The sequence below is a fragment of the Peromyscus maniculatus genome, chromosome 22 (genome assembly GCF_049852395.1).
Source record: "Peromyscus maniculatus bairdii isolate BWxNUB_F1_BW_parent chromosome 22, HU_Pman_BW_mat_3.1, whole genome shotgun sequence".
NCBI classification, from domain to species: domain Eukaryota; kingdom Metazoa; phylum Chordata; class Mammalia; order Rodentia; family Cricetidae; genus Peromyscus; species Peromyscus maniculatus.
This window is the reverse complement of record NC_134873.1, coordinates 31332845-31353595: the sequence shown is the minus strand read 5'-3', so window position 1 is coordinate 31353595 and position 20751 is coordinate 31332845. Positions and strand designations below refer to the sequence as shown.

General features: G+C 49.2%; 1 protein-coding gene across 3 annotated transcripts in view; it reads left to right on the top strand.

The window, feature by feature from the left end:
- Positions 1-2096: 2096 nt before the first annotated feature.
- Atp6v1c2 (ATPase H+ transporting V1 subunit C2) overlaps positions 2097-20751 on the top strand; it is a 39676-nt gene continuing 21021 nt past the window's right edge. For 2 of the 3 annotated variants that reach the window (XM_015995525.3, XM_015995523.3), the window contains exons 1-4: positions 2097-2238; positions 3365-3503; positions 5410-5477; positions 18154-18239. In XM_015995525.3, the coding sequence (XP_015851011.1) occupies positions 3375-3503; positions 5410-5477; positions 18154-18239 (283 nt within the window). In that variant the 5' untranslated portion in view covers positions 2097-2238; positions 3365-3374. The remainder of the gene's footprint in view (positions 2239-3364; positions 3504-5409; positions 5478-18153; positions 18240-20751) is intronic. The other variant, XM_076559050.1, reaches the window with a different exon arrangement.

Here is a 20751-nt window from a genome sequence, read left to right as displayed (position 1 = left end):
GTCTAGAATGACCTGGAACTGAAAACTCCCCTGTCTCAGCCTCCCAAGCGCTAGGGTCCCAGGCGTGCACTACCACGCCGGTTTGAATGACTGACTGATTGATTTATTTTGAAGTGCTAGGAATTGAACCCGGGGCCTCGGACATACTGTGAATGTGTTCTGCCACTGCGCAACACCCCAGCCATGTCCGCACTCTTAAATAACAAAACAAACGTGAGGAAATGAGATTTAGAGGAAGAATGGTGTCACAAGCGAAGTCAAAGACACGTCTAAACACTCCACCATAGAGGGTAGAAAAATGTTGACCGAAAGGGATGACATGGGTTCAAGTGATGTCACAGTCCTGTAGGCTTGCTGGCAAGTTGTGAGGATACACTCCTCTGTTCACCAGCCCGGGTTCTATCTGCAGCTCTCCCATTCACTGAGCCATCCACCGGACTCCTTTGGGTCTCCCTCCCCTTGACTCTCGGTGTGATCTGGTGCTGGTTTCCCTGGCCTGGAAAAAAAATAAAAGGAACAACTCCAGGTCCAAGACTGAGACCACCCTCGCCAGTGTTCAGCCAGGCCGCTCCTTTCCTGGAATAGGCACTCAGCCTCCTTGTGCACACAAGCGTTTCCTCATCCCTCGGTTTCAGGTGTCCTCCCTTGGGACGTGTCGCAAGGGCTGACTAAGGCACAAGGGTGTCTCAACAGAGATGTGCGGCGCAGGTGCTGGGAGCTCAGGGCCGCAGAGCGTCCGGCGGGATCGATCACCTGGACCTCAGACCACAGGTGTCGGGATCCGGACTTCCCACCCCCACATGTCACCGCAAGTCTCAGGCCCCATCAAGTTCTTTCCCCAAGGATGGGAAAACATTCCCACGAGTGGACTAAGGCGGCTGATTTGATATAGTACAGAGAAGAATAGAAAAGCCAGCAGCCAGCACCTTCAACAACCCCCTTAGCGTCGCCCCCGAAATCATTGCCTGCGGAAGAGGACTGCCCAGCTTCCTCTTTCAGCCCCTAGGAATGAATTCTTGGGGGGGGGGTTCATTTTTGCCTTGTTTTTGTTTTTATTTTTATTTTTATTTTGAGACAGGGTCTTACTTACTATGAAGGCACTCCTGTAGAGGTCAAAGGACCACTTTGGGGAGTCAGTTCTCTCCTCCCACTATGTGGGTCCTGGGATCAAACTCAGGTGGTAGGTTTGGTGGCAAGCATTTTTATCTGCTGAGCCGTCTCATGACTTCACTTTCGGATTTCAGATAGAATATGCACTTAAGCCTTGTAGACCCCCTCCCCCATCCCCCTTACCTACCTACCTACCTACCTACCTACCTACCTACCTACCTACCTACCTAATTTCGCTGAGAACCAAAATGAACTTGGGCTGGGCTAATAAGAGCTCATTAGTCACACTGAAATCCTATACAACTTTTTTTTTTCCATATTACTTTTTCTGTCCTAGGGATGGAACCCAGGGCCTTGCACCTGCTAGGCAAGCTGTCCACCTGTGTTGTATCCCTCAGCACAACTCCGACAGCTTTAACTCCCCTCTGTGTGGGTGAGATGAGATGGGTGTTGCCTGGGCAACTTGGGGCAAGCTGGCGCCCACGCTGACCTTGGAGGAGCCGCTCCTCCCTGCAGGTGTGTGCGCGCTTGTGTGTCGGAAAAACATCTGCGAACCTGTCGCGCTGCTTTCCGTGGGTCAGCCTGGTCTGTCCTGCACGGACCTCGAAAACACCCCAGAGCAGGTGATTTCTCTGGATACCCATCCTGGCTGCCGTGGGGTGGGAGTGGGAGGCGGCGGAGGCTGCAGCCGTAGGACCCTCCTCCGGGAATCCCTTCCCGTCGCTGCCTCGCTGAGGTGTCTGTACCGGCACCATCGGGTCAGGCTCCCCACCTGCGCCCCCAACTCCGGGCTGAGCCCACGTACGGAAGGGACGTTTGGACCCCCCCGTCGACTAGTGTCCCTTCTGTACCCTGCCTGTATAGTGCCTGCCCGGAGCTTGCTCTGCGAGTCGCGGGTCCTCAGCAGCGCCACACGGACCCGGACACCGAGGGAGGCGGGCAGCGCGTATGCAAATGTCCGAGGGGCCCAGGGCTGCCCCTCCCGTTGGGATAAAAGGCGGGGCGGGGCGCGCACCGGACCGTAGAAGCCGCTGCCTCCCAGGAGCCGGCGGTGCAGCTCCGGGCCGAGCCTCCCGCCCCGTGTCCCCGCGTGTCGTCTACAGCCCAGACAATCTCCCGCCGCTCCTGGTAAGGACTCGTGGCCGAGTGGCGTCAAAAGTCAGGGGTGGGGAGCGAGCTGCTGAGGCTGCCAGGGGCGACACGCGTCCCCCTCACCCCCATCGGGTCTGCACCTACTTGCGTCTTCCTCAGCGGCCCGGGTGTGCACTTTCTCAATGGGAACGTGGGAGGCCGGCGCCCACGCCGGACTCTCCACGGCTTAGCAGGTGGCATCTCCCCAGGAGCTGCGCACTAGCCAGTTTGTCCCCAGGCAATATACAGTCAGGTCGGAAAGTACAGCATCTGGTTTGAGCAAGGTTAGCAGGAACAGGCTGGGGCTCGGGTTGGTTTGAGATGGAGGTAGAAAGGGACTCCGCCGGGGCTCGCGGTATCCCGTGCTGATTCTCCACTTTTCTGTAGATGTCCCGGGACGGACGGGATGCACTAGGAGGTGACAGGCGAGGAGAACCCGCGGAGGGGGAAGGTGTGGATGTGCACACCTTTAAATGAGCAGAACGAATCGGGGCCCCTACACCCCTATGCAGCGTTGGAACTGCTGGCTGTGCCAGCCCAGCAAGCTACCTGGCCCCACCGAGAGCCATCTCCCCCGGCAGGCAAAAAAGACTAGTACCCCTTTGAAAAGCTCCTTTGACGTTTGTTTCTAAAGCTAATTCCAGTCCAAACCAGCTGAGATCCGGGGCTTGACCTGATGCTACACTGTGGAAAACCCCTTGTCTCCGATCTCCACCCACCCTCCCTGGATTCCATAAGCGACAGTATGCAAAGATGGAAAGCATCCTCCCGGAAGGCTCCATGCCTAGCTGACTGTCTGTCCATGCTAGAGCTGCTGTGCTCTGGAGCCCGGGAATGCAAGGAAACAGTCTGGGACCAATCAGAGCACCTAGGGAGGGTGGGCCATGAGGCTTCCCTGTGACCTGGGGCTTCCCTAGCGGGTACAGATATATTGCTTACGGGGCGGATGGGTGTCCTTAAAGCTGATGAAAATGTACAAGGAAGGTCAACGCCAGGCAGGACAAACAGAAAGCTGACAGGGCCCGGAGAGGATTAATCCTGGTAGACGGCTGACACATCTCCACTCCTATTTCTGTTTGTGTGCATTTGTCATGGTGCCCGTTGGTAACCGGATAACCGGAAGGCGTAGAAACATGTCCGAGTTTTGGCTTATTTCGGCCCCTGGCGATAAGGAAAACTTACAAGCTCTGGAGAGGATGAATAATGTCACCTCAAAGTCCAACCTGTCCCACAACACCAAGTTCGCCATCCCTGACTTCAAGGTAAGAGCCCCAGAGATGAGGGAGGAGGCTATGGATTGGAGGAGGGCAGGGATTTCTGAGCAAGGAGGTGGTTTCTCAGAAGCCAAGGACTTCGGGCAAATGTAGCAACGGTGACAATAAATAAGCCTGAGTTAGAGGATGGACAGGCAGGGGTGGCAGTGGGACTTCATGCCATAGCCCCAGATTAACTGTGGCCCTTCTGGACTTGAAGCCATAGGTAAGCATGCACAGGGCAGGCCACGCTGGATAGAGTGTGGATGGAGAGAGGAAGGGATCCTCGGGGGTGGTGCTTGGAGTCTCCTGCTTTGTCTGCAGCATCTAAACAGACGCACTGCAGGGTTAAATGTGTGGCTTGGGAGGCCGTCAGCTTTGATGGTTTCCCTGACCTGGAGGCGGTCCGGGAAGTCCAGGATCTTTCTGATTCTGTTGGGCTGGAGAAAGGGGGATGCTGCAGTAGGGTTCTTATAGTGGATGGGGAAGTGAGGATGAAACAAATGTTAAAATGAGCAAGGTAGGAATAATCTTGTAGTAATAGAGTGATAAGAATCGCTTTATTTTGTTTGTATGAGGGTTGTGTTTGCCTGTATGTGTGTGCACCTCGTGTGTGCCTGGGACCTGTGGAGGACAGAAGAGGCTGTCAGAGACCTTGTCACTGGAGCCACATGGGTGCTGGGTATGGAACCCGGGTCCTCTCGAAGAGCAGCCAACACTCTTAACTGTTGGGCCATCCCTCCAGCCCCCAGCAACGATCTTTTTCTTTTCTTTTTTCTTTCTTTCTTTCTTTTTTTTTAAACGATCTTTTTCAAAAAGATGTGTCCAGGAGTGCTGGCTGGTGCCCATAATCCTTGCACTCTGGAGGCACACTGGAGGACTGCTATAAATTCCAGGCCAGCTTGCTCTACAAAAGGAGTTCCAGAGCTAAATTGGGAGACCCTTTCTCAGAGAGAGGGGGCTAGGAGGAGAGGGTGGGAGGAGGCTTGGGCTACAGTCCGTAGAGTACCTGAGTTCAAGCCCCAACATCCGTATAAAAGGCTGGGTGTGACCCACCTGTAATCCTGCTCTAAGGAGCAGACCTTTTCTTCCCGTGTCTCTGAAAAGACCCTTCCGTGGGTCTTTGGACACTGGGTTTATTTCTATACTAAGAAACAGACTGTGAGTAATCTGTAAAGGACTCTATAAACCGAGCTGAGGTCAGGCCACCAATAATCCTTCCTACGTATTCTGTTGTCATCCTGTCCCAGAAAACACAATTTTAAAAAACAAGGAAGCAAGTCTGGATTCCTAGCATCTGTATCAGGTTTCACTGGTGTGTAACTATAATCCCAGAACTGGGGAAGCCGAGGCAGGGGTCCCTGATCATCCAGTCCAGCTGGACTGGTGAGCTCCATGTTTCAGTGAGTGCCTCAAAAAACAAGATAGAAAGAAACTGAAGAAGACACTCTATGTTGACCTCTGACCTCTACATGTGTAAACATCTGCACACATGTGTATACATAGGACACACACTGACATGTACACACCACACATGGAGAATAATAATAAAATTTAAAAGATAGTTTTTTTTTGGGTTTTTTTGTTGTTGTTGTTGTTGTTGTTGTTGTTGTTGTTCAAGACAGGGTTTCTCTGTGTAGTTTTGGAGCCTGTCCTGGAACTCACTCTTTAGACTAGGCTGGCCTTGAACTCACAGAGATCCACCTACCTGTGCCTCCTGAGTGCTGGGATTAAAGGGATGCACCACCACCACCCAGTTAAAAGGATAGTTCTTAATCTAAGTGTTTCCCCATTTTCTATCTGGCTGTTGGCTAAAGACATCCAATTCAAGGTGCAGTGAGCCCCGCAGGGCTGTTAAAAGGATGCCTTGGACCGTTGACCAGAAAGCTCATAATCCCTTTATGGTCTCTTCTAGGTGGGGACCCTGGACTCCCTCGTTGGTCTCTCTGATGAGCTGGGGAAACTCGATACCTTTGCTGAAAGGTAAAACATTTCGTGTTTACTGCACACAAGTAAGAATTTGACGTTGTTGTAAGAGGACACAGCATTCTTGCTTTGGCCAAACCAAAGTATGACCTGTCTAAACCTGGTCTCAGAAGCCGGAGGAAAGAGCCAGTGGGTTCCCCGGGGTGTTGTGTCAATAGTGCTGGGTCCTCTGGGCCCCTTAGTGGTGACTTTTTGTTTTTAGATAGCTCCTCCCCTCCCTCTCTCCCTCCCTCCCTCCCTCCCTCCCTTCTTTCCTTTCTTACTTCCTTCCTCTTCTCCCCTCCTTTTGTTCTGAGTCTCAGTAAGTTGCCTAGGTTGGTCTTGAACTTACTGTGTAGCAGCCCTGGTTGCCTTTAAACTTCTCCAGCATGCTAAGTGCCGGCCAAGGCACCATGTCCACCTCTAGTCTGTTTTTTCAGTAACGTATGTACATAAGAAAAATTCTAAACAAAAACAAGACTACAGGTGGAAATGAAGTTTCCTTTGGCTCTGCTGGCCTGCCCCCTGTTCCCTCCTCGCCTCCTTTCCTCACTCTTGAAGCTTTGTTGTCCTAACTTAGTGGGCGAGGCTTCCAGAGCACAAGTCAGTGTGTGCTGTAGTCCTTGCTAGATGCAGTTACACTTGCCTGATGCCCAGCACTCGGGAGTCTGAGGTCAGAGTCCACAGGTTCAAAACCAACCTACTCAACATAGCAAGATTCTTTTCTTGTTTGTTTTTGTTTTTTCAAGACAGTTTCTCTGTAACATCCCTGGATGCCTGGAATTCGCTTTGTAGACCACACTGGCCTTGAACTCAGAGATTGGCCTGCCTCTACCTCCCTAGTGTTGGGATTAAAGGCATGCACCACTATGCCCTGCTCAACACAGCAAGATTTCAATAACAAAAATAATAAAACACTTGCCTATAATCTCAGCACTTGGGAGGCAGAGGCAAGAGGATCCAGTACTCAAGGTCAACCTCTGCATCCCAAGTTTGAGGTCAGCCTGGGCTACTTGAGACTGTCTCACAAATAAAACCATATAGCCTTAGAATAATTTTATGTAAATATATTCTGTTATATATGTGATAACATATACAATCTGTTCTGCTTTCTTTTCCTTTTGCTTAATGATATAGCTCAGAGAAAGTTTCATGTTAGCTCATGACAGCCTGCTTGTTTGGATTATCTCTGGGCGGGCTACCTTGAGCAGATGAACTGTTACATGCTTGTCTCTTTGTTGTTGGAAGCCTACATCTTCTGGGCTCGGGCTGTTGCCCACAGTGCGCTGATGACTGTCCTCTTGGGGTCCATGTAGAAGTGATGAAAGTGGAGGTGTGGGCCAGAGAGTCTGTGCACATATGGCCATCGGGATGGCCCCTCTCGCCCCGAGAAGACTGTTGATCTCATTCATACTCCTCACCAAAATGGCCTCAGAACTGCATTTTCTGATCCCTGATCAGTATTTTGCTCTTTGAGAGAGGTTGGCTTAATAGAGGGGGAGGCAATCTTTGCCACTGTAGTTTGCAAAGACACGAGACATTTTTTTCTTTTTTTTTCTTTTTTTTTTTTTTTTTTTTGGTTTTTGGTTTTTCGAGACAGGGTTTCTCTGTGTAGCTTTGCAACTTTCCTGGAACTCACCTGGTAGCCCAGGCTGGCCTCGAACTCACAGAGATCTGCCTGCCTCTGCCTCCCAAGCGCTGGGATTAAAGGCGTGCGCCACCACCGCCCGGCGACACGAGACAAAATTAACCACCGAGATAACCGTGAGATAACAGTGGCTACTGCTACCATGGATGAGTGAAGGGGAGGGATGTGTCGCCAGTCTTGAACCTGTGAAAGAATGTCGCCGAGGACAAAGGAGCAGAGTCCCCTGTGTCAGCTTCCTTTTGAGGCTGCACTGGGCCACACAGAAGCCTGACCGGGTTAGATAACTCACATCCAACCAGTCAATTCGAATGATCTGTGCAGAAGCCAAGACCCTGAGAGCAGCCCCCTACCAGGGACTGCCGCAGGCTTTCAGTCTTCCCTCTCTGGCAGGCTGCAGTGTGAGGATGTGCAGCCTGCTCCAGCTGGCTTAGGAGGCATGGGTGGGCTGTTTCCCCGTCTGGCTGCAGACATGGCAGCTCTTGAGCGGTTCCTTTTTCTAGACCGTGGCACCATTAGCTGCCCCTTAGCTCCTTCCTCACTCGCTGAGAACTCGGATGCAGGGTGATTCTGGCTTTCGGGTTATTTGTTTGTTTGTTCGCTATTTCCTCCTGACAGGCATTCGTATTTTGTCCTGTTACACAAGTCTCCCCTGAAGGGTAATGCAGCATGTGCTTAAGAAACACACACACACACACACAATACACACACAAAATACACATGCTTGGGCAGGGCGAGGGCTGTCATTAGGAAACACAGATGCCATAAAACTTTTTAACAGCGGAGAAGAGGTGTGTAAGGGCTGGAAATTTATTTGCACTGTGTATTGTTTCCAGTTTCCTGGTATGCATGCATTCCCAGGCACTTTCCTACAGGGAATAAGGACAGTCGTGTGCTGTGGGCACCCTGCAATACAGACTCAACTCAAGGCAGGTGTCTTGCCTCAGGAATCTGTCTGTACCGGAACTTAGGATAAAAAGAATGGACTCTGGTCATAAACCCTCCAGGTCTTTGGGGTGGCCGCCCCAACTCTTTGACTAGTCCTCAAGTGTCACTGGAAACATATATGCTGGCTGGGCCTGTAAGCCGTGCAGCGGGAACCTGTCAGCACTGCCTCCGGCCAGGGGAACCGAGAAGGGACAGTTTTCAAGGTGTATTGTTTCCATATCCTTTTATTATTTATTTACTTGGGCACAAGAGTGTTTTTCCATGCAGCTGCAAGGCTTCTGCTTATGAGAGCTCCGTTTTTAGAAAGGTTTGTTCCTGCATGCTGCCTGTGTTAGTTCACTCTGTAAATAGTTTTAAAAAAATTAAGAACCCAATGAGTCTACCTTTAAAAGCCTCCCTTCTCTTTAAGTCCTTCCCAGATCCTTAGCCTGTTCTGTGGTCCGGTCGGTATATTGCGTTTCACAGGCACGTGGTCCCACATGGCCACTCAGCTGTGCCGCGCGCGGGCTCCTCCAATGCGTTGTTGACTTCCGCTTGCCCTTGGGTGTGGTCTCTCCTTTCCCGGGTGGTCTAAGAGCTGACTAAGTCAAGGTTACCTACGTGAGGTGGGCTGTCTGTGCAGCAGTGGTAGAGTTCATGTGAGGACACCGTGCATGCGTGCGGGCAGAATCCTAACGAGGTCTCCAGGCTTCCCACCTCGGGCTGTGTGACCCATGACTTCTACATGTGTAAACTTTTGCATAAGACCTCACTCCTCTCTTGCTTTGTTTGGGGGCTTTGCTTTCTCCAAGAAAGCATATTGAATTGCTTGCTTAGTTTAAAATTTTGTTGTTACATTTATTTATGTATTTGTTATTTGTTGTGTGTGCACATATAGGTCAAAGGACAACTTATAGGAATCCATTTTTTCTTTCCACCATGTGGACCCAGGGCTGGAACTTAGTTCATCTGGTTTAATCACTGAGCCATCATACCATCTTTTGTTTATCTTGTTTGTTTGTTTGTTTTTTGGTTTTTCGAGACAGGGTTTCTCTGTGTAGCTTTGGTGCCTGTCCTGGATCTTGCTCTGTTGTTGTTGGTTTTTGTTTTGTTTTTGAAATGCCAAAAGCAATGAATTTTTCCTCAGTATACTTAGCGCCTTCAATTTTAATGTGTATTGTTTTATTTCTAATTCAGATATTCCACAGTTTTTAATCTTTATATGTTTGAAAGGTTAATTTTTAAAAAAAAAATTTGTCATTTCTGCTTTTTTTCATGTTTTAATTCCATTGCTGTGTTGTTAAAGAATGAATCAGGAGCTATTTGTACCTTTGAGAACTTGAAATTTTCTTTGTGACCTGACCTACTATTGATTCTTTTTAAAAGATTTGTTTTATTATTGTGTGTGTGTGTGTGTGTGTGTGTGTGTGTGTGTGTGTGTGTGTGTGTACACATGTATGCAATGCCTGTGAAGGCTGGAAAAGGGTATCCGATTCCTAGGAGCTGGAGTTACAGGCAGTTGTGGCCACTCCAGGGTTGCCGGGAAACAAACGAGTCTTCTGTGAGAACAGTAAGCCCTCTTAACTGCTGAGCATCTCTCACTTCCCACTTCTGTTTTATGAAGCAGAGCCTCCTTAAGTAGCTCAGGCTAGCCCTGAGCTCCCCTAGTCCCTCCTGAGTACCAGGATTATATACGTTTGTGCCACTAGGCAGGCATGTTCCTTGTTTCTTTCTTATGGTTATAGAAGATACATTTCATTTTATTATAATTAACACATTGACCAAGTTAACCATCTTTGTTCTTTTAGGTATTGCTTTTTTTTTTTTAAGAGATTTATTTATTTATTAGGTATACAGAAGAGGGCACCAGATCTCATTACAGATGGTTGTGAGCCACCATGTGGTTGCTGGGAATTGAACTCAGGACCTCTAGAAGAGAAGTCAGTGCTCTTAACCACTAAGCCGTCTCTCCAGCCCTAGGTATTGCTTTTGTCCTTAATGTAACTCTATGTTTTTGATTATCCTAATACTCCCAGGCTGCCATTTATTAGTTCTCCTTGAGTTTGATTCCCAGTAACACACACACACACACACACACACACACACACACACACACTCAATTACATGGTCAAACAGCGTGGCATATTTGTACACCTTGCCAAACTGTTCCTCTGGGGTGGCAAGAGGCCCTTTCTTCATCTCCGTTAGTGGAGTGCCCTTGAGAGACTGCCCATTTACCTGGCAGAAGGAGGAGGAGGCTGGGGGATTGTTTTCCTGAGTGTTTCTCGGATTCACGGCCAGACCAAACATTTTCAAGTGCCTATTAACCACCTGTAGTTCCGCTTTCACGCCTTGCCTGTTCCCTGTTTGTTAGGGCAGCCCCTGGACGATCTCCAGGGTGCCCTTCACTGTGTGCATCCTGGAGCCTTGCTCTGCGGGGGCAGGACCCTGCATCCGGGTGCAGTGGCTGCCCTGCTTGGTGGACTGACATGCGGGAAAGTGTCCAGATGTTAATGCCTGTATACTGACCCTTTGCTCTCCAGATGCTTGAGGGTGCTGAACTCTTCCTGGAAGGCCCTGGGATCTCACGGCATTTCATGACAGCCCTCTGGGACTGAGTTCAGATCTAGCAGCCTGCCTTAGCTGTGTCTCCTCTGGGGCCAAAGCACAGCTAAGGGTGCTTTGTTTTTTTTTTTTTTTGTTGTTGTTGTTTTGTGTTTTTTTTTGTTTTGTTTTGTTTTTGTTTTTTTTTCAAGATAGGGTTCCAGGTAGGCCAGTTTGGCATCGAACTTGTTACCTAGAGAAGGATGACCTTAAACTCTGCTGGGCCATACATAGTGTGGGCTCAAGTTCTAGAATGCCAGCTTGCCAAAAAGAAGTCTGCTTTGCGTGGCAAAGGTGATTTTTTTTTTGAGAGGTTCAACACCGTACAGGGGATTTCTGTAAAGACTTTTATTTATTTTTGTGCACAGGAATTGAGCTTACGCCTTCATGCTTGCTTACTAGGCAAATACTGAGGTCTGCCCCAGACTTCCTACCATTTTTGTTTTTCTTAAACAAGATCTCAAAAAGTTGTCCAGGCTGCCCTTCAATTCACTCTACCATCCAGGCAGGCCTTGAATTTTCCATCTTTTTTTCCCTGAGCCTCCTGAGTGGCCAGGATTACAGGCACACCCCTCCAGATTCAGCTTCTTTAAGCTTCAAGGTCTTCAGAAACTTTCAGAGTCTGTGGACGTTAGAGCAAGGTGTGTCTGGGCCCAGAGCTCGCTGGAGCGGAGAGCCTCTAGAAACCTCTAGAAGCCTCTAGAAGCCCTCGTTCGATCTTTGCTTTTATATAAAGAGAGTTACTAAGGATCTCTGCTCGCCTCTTCCTGATGACCCTGCTGTGGAGTGTGTGCCATTGTCCTGTGACAGAGGCAAAAATAGACAAAGACTGGGAAGAGTTACACATCCCACCCTCTGTGGAAGCTTCTAGGTTTACTTCTCAGGCCCGGCACTCTCCCTCTATGGCATTTCCTATCTGGACACATTGTGGACAGTGGGACACAGGGCAAGTTTGGGGCTTCAGGTTGTCCTTGGGGGACACTTCAGTGCCTCTAGCAGATGGAGACCTGCCTCTGTGAAAGAGACATGGACGTAAGGACGAGCTGTGTGGCTTGGGGCAGTCTTCCTGGCTCTCTCAGCTTCCTCAGACTCAGGCTTTGTCTTTGGTGAAGGTTCAGCTGGTTCTCTGCAGAGTCGCTTTGGAGGACCGACGAAGGCTTCCAAGGGGAACTTGTTCTTGTTGCTTCGAACCCAGAGAAGTCCCCCGTGCCCAGTCTTGTAACCTGTAACCTTTCTCTCCTCCAGACGTCTGGGCAATTTCAGACCAACTCTATCCTGCTTTGCTAAAATTCTCCAATGAGTCATGGAAGAGGGGGATGTCTGGGTGTGTGTGTGTGTGTGTGTGTGTGTGTGTGTGTGTGTGTGTGTGTGTGTGAGTGAAGGCCAAAACAAAGCACAACCTCAGGTGTTGTTCCCCAGGAGCTAGCCACAATTTTTCTTTTGAGACAGGGTCTCTCACTGAGACCTAGGTCTCGCCAAGTAGCTTGGGCTGGTTGGCCAGGAAGTCTCAGGGATCCGTCTGTCTAGGCCTTCCCTGCACTAATTGCAGACATGCACCACCACACTAGTTTATTTTGTTTGTAACATGGGTTCTGGGTATCACACTTCGTGTCCCCAAGGCAGACACTTGACCAACTGAGCCGAGTGCCTAGCCCCAAAGCCTGGCTTTTGCAGTACCGATTTGCCCTTCAGGAGCTTGGACCCTTGTTTGATCTGCCATCCTGGGAGATGGAGCCGACTAACACTTCCTCTGGAGGACTGGGTCGCAGCTTCTGGGGCAGGCGGGGCCGCAGATGACGACCTGTCTGGCAGGGCTGCTCAGACACAGGGACTCTGCTGTACAATGCGCAGGGAGAGTTCCCTCGGGGCCACCTCGTCTTAAGGCCACCTAGGGAGAATCTGCTCTTTGCTTGGGCCCTGGGAGCTGTGACTCAGGTGACTGAGAAGTGAGCCTTCCCTTCCAGATTCATCCCGCAGCTTCTGCCCTCTTACAGAGAACGACTTTGAGGGCCCCCGGCTCTGCCCAGCAGCCATTTCCTGGCTTATGGTTACAGAAGCTGGGGAGCTGAGATCTCGCCCACATGGTGTTCATCTGTACCCCTGGGGCAAGAGAGCTGCAGTTCTGTGCTTGGACCCTGGGGGAGCTACTTTTGAAGCCAAGATCTAGTTTTTACATACCTTTTTTTTCTCTTTGTAGGTTTCCAACTTATTGGTAGAATTATCATTTAACAATTAAAATAAACGTCCTGTTACATATCAACAGATGTGTAAGATACAGTGCAAATGAGACTTTAGATCCGAGGTGGTGACACACACCTTTAATCTCAGAATTTGGGAGGCAGAGGCAGACAGATTTGAGTTCAAGGCCAGCCTGGTCTACAGAGTGAGTTCCAGAACAGCTGGGGCTACACAGAGAAACCCTGTCTCAAACAACCACAAAACAATAAAATAAACCAGGGTCTAGAGAGATGGCTCAGTGGTTAAGAGCACATGCTGCTCCTGCAGAGGACCAGAGTTCAATTTCACAACCACAACTGCCTGTAATTTCACCTTCAGGGGTCCAGCCTCCTTCTAGATTCTGTGGGCACCCACACTCACAAGCACATACCCCCACACAGACACAAAGATACAATAAATATTGAAAATAAAAGTATAGAAAACTGCATTATTACACGTGGTTTTAAAATCTATTTTATGGTTTTGGTTTTTCGAGACAGGATTTCTCTGTGTAGCTTTGCACCTTTCCTGGAACTCACTTGGTAGCCCAGGCTGGCCTCGAACTCACAGAGACCCGCCTGGCTCTGCCTCCCGAGTGCTGGGATTAAAGGTGTGCGCCATCAAAGTTAACCTTTCCTTTTTCTTTTCAACTTATTTGTACCTTTTTTAAAAAGGTTTGCAGTTTTGTGTGTCTGTGCATGTGTGTGCAGGTTCACGTGTCTTTGTGTACATGCACGTGGAGGCTACCGGCCCGCCTTCCTCCGGTGCTGTCCATTATTTTGGTTTTGGTTTTGTTTACACAGGCTGGACAAGGTATTTCAAGTCTGTAATTCCACTTCCAGGGGGTGGGCCAAGGCCTGGAGGACCCTGGGCTTACTGGCCAAGCAGGCTTGCCGAGGATCTGAGCTCCAGGGTCAATGGGAAACACTGTCTTAAAAAACAAGGCGTGGAGTGATTGAGGAACCTAGCCAAGGTTGACCTCTGCCCTTCACACATATGCCCGGATGCTCACATGTGCCACTCACATTTGTACACGCAGACAAAGACACACACACACACACACACACACACACACACACACACACACACACACACTCATACACGGGTTATAGACAGTGAAATGTGTACATTTTCAGTAAACAAATTGGTGAGTTAGTTGGTGAGTTTTGACGAATATGCATACTCACATGACCAAGTGAGATTATTACATATTTTTTGCAAGTTGATTTTCACTAAAAATATGATCTGTACATCTTCCCATGTGGGCTAATACTCATTACAGTTTAAGAAAATTAATTACATTTTTAGTGTGTGTGTGTGTGTGTGTGTGTGTGTGTGTATATGTGTGTGTGCGCATGCGTGGGTGCCATAGTTCATGTGTGGAGGTCACAGGACAGCTTGAAGGAGTTGCTTCTCTCCCTCTGCCAAGTGGGTCTCACAGGGATCGAACTCAAGCCTTTAAGGTTGGGGGCAGGTGACTTTGGCCACTGAGTCCTGTCTCCCGTCCTCACTGCTCATTTTGGTCAGCTGTTTTAGATTTGTGTGCGCTTCGGAGACCCTGCCGTTCGCCATCAGTCCTGTCTGTGACACTTGTTCACAAAGTCATTGTTAAGAGGGTGTCAGCTAGCTGGGAACGCTGTCACCGGAACCAGGTGGGTCTCCAAAGCATGGAAGTTCATACAGATCAGCGAAGGAAGCAACAGAGGAAAAGAAAACAAAAGAGGGATGGATTTGAACTTGTGGCCTTTGGTAGTCAGCAGACTGAGGAGGGATATGCAGCTCCCTGAAGATCGCAGATATGCAGAGCGGGGTGACAACAAGATGTAGGTGTCCAGGTATCAGATTGGCAGAGACTAAAAGGACTCCTAAGGCTGGTGTTGGCCAGGGTATAGGGAAGCAAGCAGGCTTCTGCGTTCTGTGGGGAGTGGACATCTGCTTGTTGTAATTAGGGGGGACTTCGGCCTTACTTGACATTAGAAGTGGCCACCCTTTTATCCCAGTAGTTTCTTTACACACCTGTACAGGAAGGTAGAATGTGCGGGTCATTGCAACACCAATCCACACGGGAAGCGACCCAGCGGTCTGGAATGCCTTGTGGCGGGGCAGCGTGTTGGGCTACCACGCTGTAGATGAAAGGAACGAGGAAGCTGCTCACTTCTGACAAGAAGGAGCTACACATAGGTGATGTAAAAGGAGAAAGGGAAATTTGAAAATGACCTAAGACCCTTACGTTTCCTATCTGAAAAAAGGTTCTGGTTCGGTGACATAGTAATTCTCTGGTGACCACAGGGGCTGATCACAACAAGTTGCTTCTGTTCTGTGGAACAAGTGATTTTTCTAGCCATTGAGCATCATCGGAGCATGCTATTCTGAGATGTTCCGGAAGCCATGGACGTGCCGAGGGGCCCCATTGGCTGCAGTGAGACACTTGGAAGGGGCCCAGAGGGAGAGGAGTAGAAAACATGGAAGGATGAGGTGCTGGGTTTGTTTATTCGGTCAGCAGACGTGGCTGAGCCAGGTAATGTAGCGGCTGGAGTCTCATCGCTCTCATGTAAATAGGTCATTATTGGATGGGTTGTGGGGGCCGCAGGAATAGGTCCAACTCGCTTGTGTTACTATGGTGATTTGAATAAAGACAAGGAACCTCCAACAGCACTGAGACTGAAGTTCTGTGACAGCAGGGACTTTACTCAGCCCACAGCAGCCAATAATGCTTGGTGCACAGTAGTTGCTTAGTTGGTGTATAAAATTTGCTCGCTGAATCAGGGTCCTGGCAGATGATGGGAGGCACACTCATTTTAGGGTAACTGGAGGAGTTCTGTGACAAAGAGGCCCAGAGTTGTGTGGCAATGTAGCAGACCGAGTATAAGGGACATTGTTGGGACCTGGGCCGAGACACAAGCCTGAGGCTGCAGGAGCTGAGATCTCTGCCGGAGGGAACTGGAGTGGACATTTGGTCTTTCTTTGATCTGCTGAACTCACCCGGGAGCCAGAGGGCAGAGAGCTCAGAGCAGGCAGCCAGATGCCTAAGCACATCCCTCTCATGGAAAATGCCCAGGGAATGCATCCTTGACTCCATTAAGAAGCCTGGGAGACTGTCGGTACCACCGCAGTCGGAAGCCTAGAAGACAGCGCAGTTAGGTTTGTGGACTGGGCTCTCTGAGTGAGACTGTAACTGCTAATCAAAGGGATGCAGGCACACTACACTGGCAGGCATTTAGACTCGAGGTGGGTCGCAGGGGCTGTCTAGAATGCAGCATGACCATGACCTAGGGGCCTTGTCTTTGAAGCCCCACTTGCAGATCCTCGATAGGCAGCGATTTGTTTCGGGTTCCTCATCTGAGAGGTGGGATAATACTCAACTGCCCAAAATCCTCGTGAGGCTAACACAATGATTACAGAGAAATGGACACCCATAGACTCTTACAGATGAGAGGCGGTTATCAAAGGACCGGTAAACACACTTGACCCAAGCGGGAGGTAGACTCGGGAAGAATGTCCAACTGGTGTGCTTCCTGTACTTGGACGGCAATCGTCGTTCACTTAAAAAGTGTTATTTATATACTTTTTTAACGACTTATTTTTATTGCATGTGCATTGATGTTTTGCATGCATGTATGTCTGTATGAAGGTCTTAGACAGTTATATGCTGCCATATGGGTGCTGGGAATTGAACTCAGGTCCTCTGGAAGAAGAGCCTGTGCTCTTAGCCACTGAGCCATCTGTCCAGCCCCTGTCCCTTTTGTTTTGTTTTGTTTTGTTTTTTTAGGCAAGGTCTCACTGGCAGGCCTGGAACTTGCTGTGTAGACTAGACTGGCCTCTAACTGAAGATCCGCCTGCCTCTGCCTCCCGGAGGCTGGCATTAAAGGCGTGTGCCACTATGCCTGGCCTTACTTATTTTGGGGACAGGGTTTTGTGTATCTCAGGCTGGCCTCGAACTTGCCGGGTAGCCAGGGATGTCTTTGAACTTCTGGTCCTCCTGCTCCCACTTCCCACTTCCCACTCCTGGCATTGCCTAGTCTTTGTGGTGCTGGGGATTGAACCAAAGCTTTACCTGCTAGGCAAGCATTTGAGCTGTGTCTCTAGCCTGGTTCATCTTATTATTTACTTACATCATTTTAGGCAGCGCTGGGGATCCAAACCAGGGACTCACACATGCTAGGCAATCACTCTGGCTGTTCATTGAAAACTACTTCATACTTACGTCTTTCCATTTCTGGCTATCAACCACGATGACTTCGATGGTCAAGAAAACACGCCTACCCTCTTCCCTTTCCATGCTTTCCACAACAGGGTCTTTCAAGGTGTTCATCTGCCTCGGTGTCTATGGCAGGCCCAAGGTACCATACTATGCGTGGACTTGTACCTGCAATAATGGAGGGCCTTGGAGCTGGGGACATGGTTCAGTAGGTAGGATATTTGTCTAGCATATACAAGGCCCTGGGTTCCATCCCCAGCAGCACAAGAACTGGACATAGGGGAGCATGACTGTATTCCCAGCACTGGGGAGGTCAAGATAAGAGGATCGGAAGTTCAAGGTCATCATCAGCTACAGAGTGAGTTTGGGGACATCCTGGCATACGGGAGACCTTGTACCAGTTGGAGGATGAGTGGGAGAGAGAGGGAGGGAGGGAAGGAGGGAGGGGGGAGAAGGGAAGAGGGAGGGAAGAAAGGAGGGACTGAAAATGAAAGGGAACGTACCCCATCCTCCATCTGTGACCTGGTGTATGACTCGAGTTCTTGCCGTGTGTTTACGGGAGGCCCGAGGTTTGCCTTTTCTATAAAATCAACACCAGATTGTACTAGAGAAATAGCAAGTGGAAATATGTGCCCACGGCCCAGCCAGAGATCGTCTTACTGTCTACGTTTCTGGCCTGTGTTTTTCCACCTAACATTATAATGCGCGCCTTGTTCCACGGTATTTGAAATTCTTTGTAAACCTTATTTTCAATGGCTGCCTAATAATCCCTCAGCTGGACAGACCATCCCTCAAACAATTCTCTATTGTTGAACCTTCGGGTCGCTTCCAATTTCTTATTGTCGGCAACTCTGCTGCAAAGAACATCTTTCTATTCAGAAAGCCCTTCTGGTTCTTTTTTTTTTTTTTTCCTGTTTCCTCAAGATGGTTTCCCAGAAGTGGAGTGACTGGTTCAAAGGTTCTTAATGCTTAAGTCTCTCCTTACAGATTGCCAGAGTGCCGCCCCCAGTGCCTCCCAGGGCTCCTTTCTCTGCCAGGAGGCTGGGTGGAGTGGTCCTGCACTCAGCTCCTCACCCTCACGGGCCTTTCTTCTCTCCCCCAAGCCTCATAAAGAGAACGGCGCAGAGTGTGGTGGAGGTCATGGAAGACTCCAAGGGCAAAGTCCACGAGAACCTCCTGGCCAATGGAGGTAGGTCCGCAAAGGCTTCTTCTCCTCAGGAGCCGTTTCCCTCATGACAGCCACAATGGGAGCTCTGACTGTCCAGTTCTGTGGAAGCCTTGCTGTCCCATTTGTGGAAATTCTCACGCATCTCCACCCACTTGTCATTTTTTTTTTTTAACCAAACAAGGCGTGAGAAGTAGCTGCCTGCACTGAGTAACACCTCCAACCAGAGGCAGCGGGGCCTCATCAACAACACTTCACGTGGAATGTTCTCATTCCAAAGCTTTGACTTCCCATGCGCACGGACACATATTCAGATACCCCCATTGCTGTTTTGGCTGTTAAATGTGCATATGCCATTTGGGCTGTGATTTAAATGTGTAGCACAAACGTGGAGACTTTGAAACCCCAGGCATGGTGGCACACATCTGTAATCCTACCACCAGGGAAGTAGAGGCAGGAAGAGCAGGTGTTCAAGGACATCCTGAGATACTTAGTAAGTTCAAGTCCAGCCTGGGATATCTAAGACTCTCAAAAAGTATATATAAAAGCAAAACACACACATGTGACAAAACTTGGACACTTTGAAAACTCTAGAATTAAATAGTTAGGTATCTGCAGAGAGAATTAACTTTGACTATCTACATATTTATTCAAAATAAGAACATACATATTTACAATGATATCATTTGGGGTACGTAGCACATATATGAACACACACACACACACACACACACACACACACACACACACACACACACACGCATGCCGCCTGGAAACATTAAGAGCCTTTTACTGGTTTAAATTGGTGAGTGGAAATATTCACTCTCCCCATTCTGAACCTGGACTGGCCTGTCTTATAACCCCATCTTATATTACGTTTCAGGTCTGAAGGAAAAGATGAAATGTTTAAAGAGTAGGTTGTGTCTCGTTTGCTGTGCATATACGTGTTCAGTGTGCTGCCTGCCGCATGTCCCCGGGAGGGTGGGGCCCCGGGCTGGTCGGAGGGGTACAGTGATCAGGCCTCAACCGTTTCTCCAGCAACCGCCTTAGTGCTTGCTCACCATACCCCGGCGATGCAGTTCACAGTGGTTTCACCCCTGTCTCCCTCCCATCCTCTCTGCGTCTCCTGAGCAACCTGCACGTCATCTGGAAACGGGACTGCATCACCTCTGTGGGGCGTCGGGGTGAACTTGGGCATCTCTTCGCTTGTTATCTGCCTGGTCTCGAAGCCTGTCTCTGGTGTCCACCTGCTCTGTAAGATGTCAGCTCAGCCAGACCTTATGTCACGTGGTTCACGAGGTTCACATGGACCGTGAGTCTTCTAGAACAGGCCACTCCTGGTATAGTTGTTAGAAAGAACCGTTGGCTTAGTATTTTCTCTCATCTTCTGTAACAGGCAGAAGGAAAGAGCAAGTAATATTATCTCATTTTTTAAAGATTTATTTATTTATTTATTTATTTATTTATTTATTTATTTATTTATTTATTTATTTATTATGTACAAGGCATGTATGACTGCAGGCCAGAAGAGGGCATCAGATCTCGTTACAGATGGTTGTGAACCACCATGTGGTTGCTGGGAATTGAACTCAGGACCTCTGGAAGAACAGTCAGTGCTCTTAACCTCTGAGCCATCTCTCCAGCCCATTATCTCATTTATTTTTTGATACGGTGTCGTGTGGTCAAGGCTAGCCTCCAGCTCACGATGTAGCTGAGGGTGATTTTGAACTTCTGACCATCTGTCTCTACTTCCCAAGTGCTGGAGTGGCAGGTGTGTGCTACCTCGCCTGGTTCATGCCTTTTTTTAAGCATACACTAAAACGCTGATCAAAATGCTCATCACATTCCAGGGCTGGGAATATGGCTCATTGGTAGTGTTTGCCTAGCCAAGCTCTGGACCCCGAGTTCCACCCTAACACTGCAGCACACCAAACAAACCCCAAAGAGCAAACACACCCACCCAAACACACCCACCCATCCACTAGCTTTCACCTCGAAGCTGATGCCACTTGAATGTAGGGGATGTTCTGCGTGGGATCCACCCCTGTCTGGGTGCACTGTTTCTAAGAGAGGGCACACTGAGGAGCAGGGGAATTTGGTCTTTGTTGCTTTTTTAGCATGCACCATTATCCCCAGGCCTCCTGTGGGGCTTCTGTGGCTTAGTCCCAGGCACTTCCGGCTATTTCTGAGCATGCTCTGTGAACCAACCCTGCCAATCTTAAGTATACACCTTTGCATTGAAGCCCCCCAGAAAGTCCAGCGAGGGTCATGGGACCTTTATAAAGTTCATTCAACTCAAATTTCCCAGGAGATTTTCTTCTGCATGGCACTCTCAGACTGGATAGGATTTCCTAGAGTTTTTTGTTGTTCTGTGCATGGGACTCGTCTCCTTCGAGAGAATTTAGGGCATTGACATCATGAAGACTCGCAGGGGTCAGACCTGGTCATGCCATGCGCTGTCCGTCTTGACCTTGGCCAGTCGACTCTCTGGGTCTGGTTTTTTCTCACTTGCAAATAAACTTAGTAATAGTCTCAG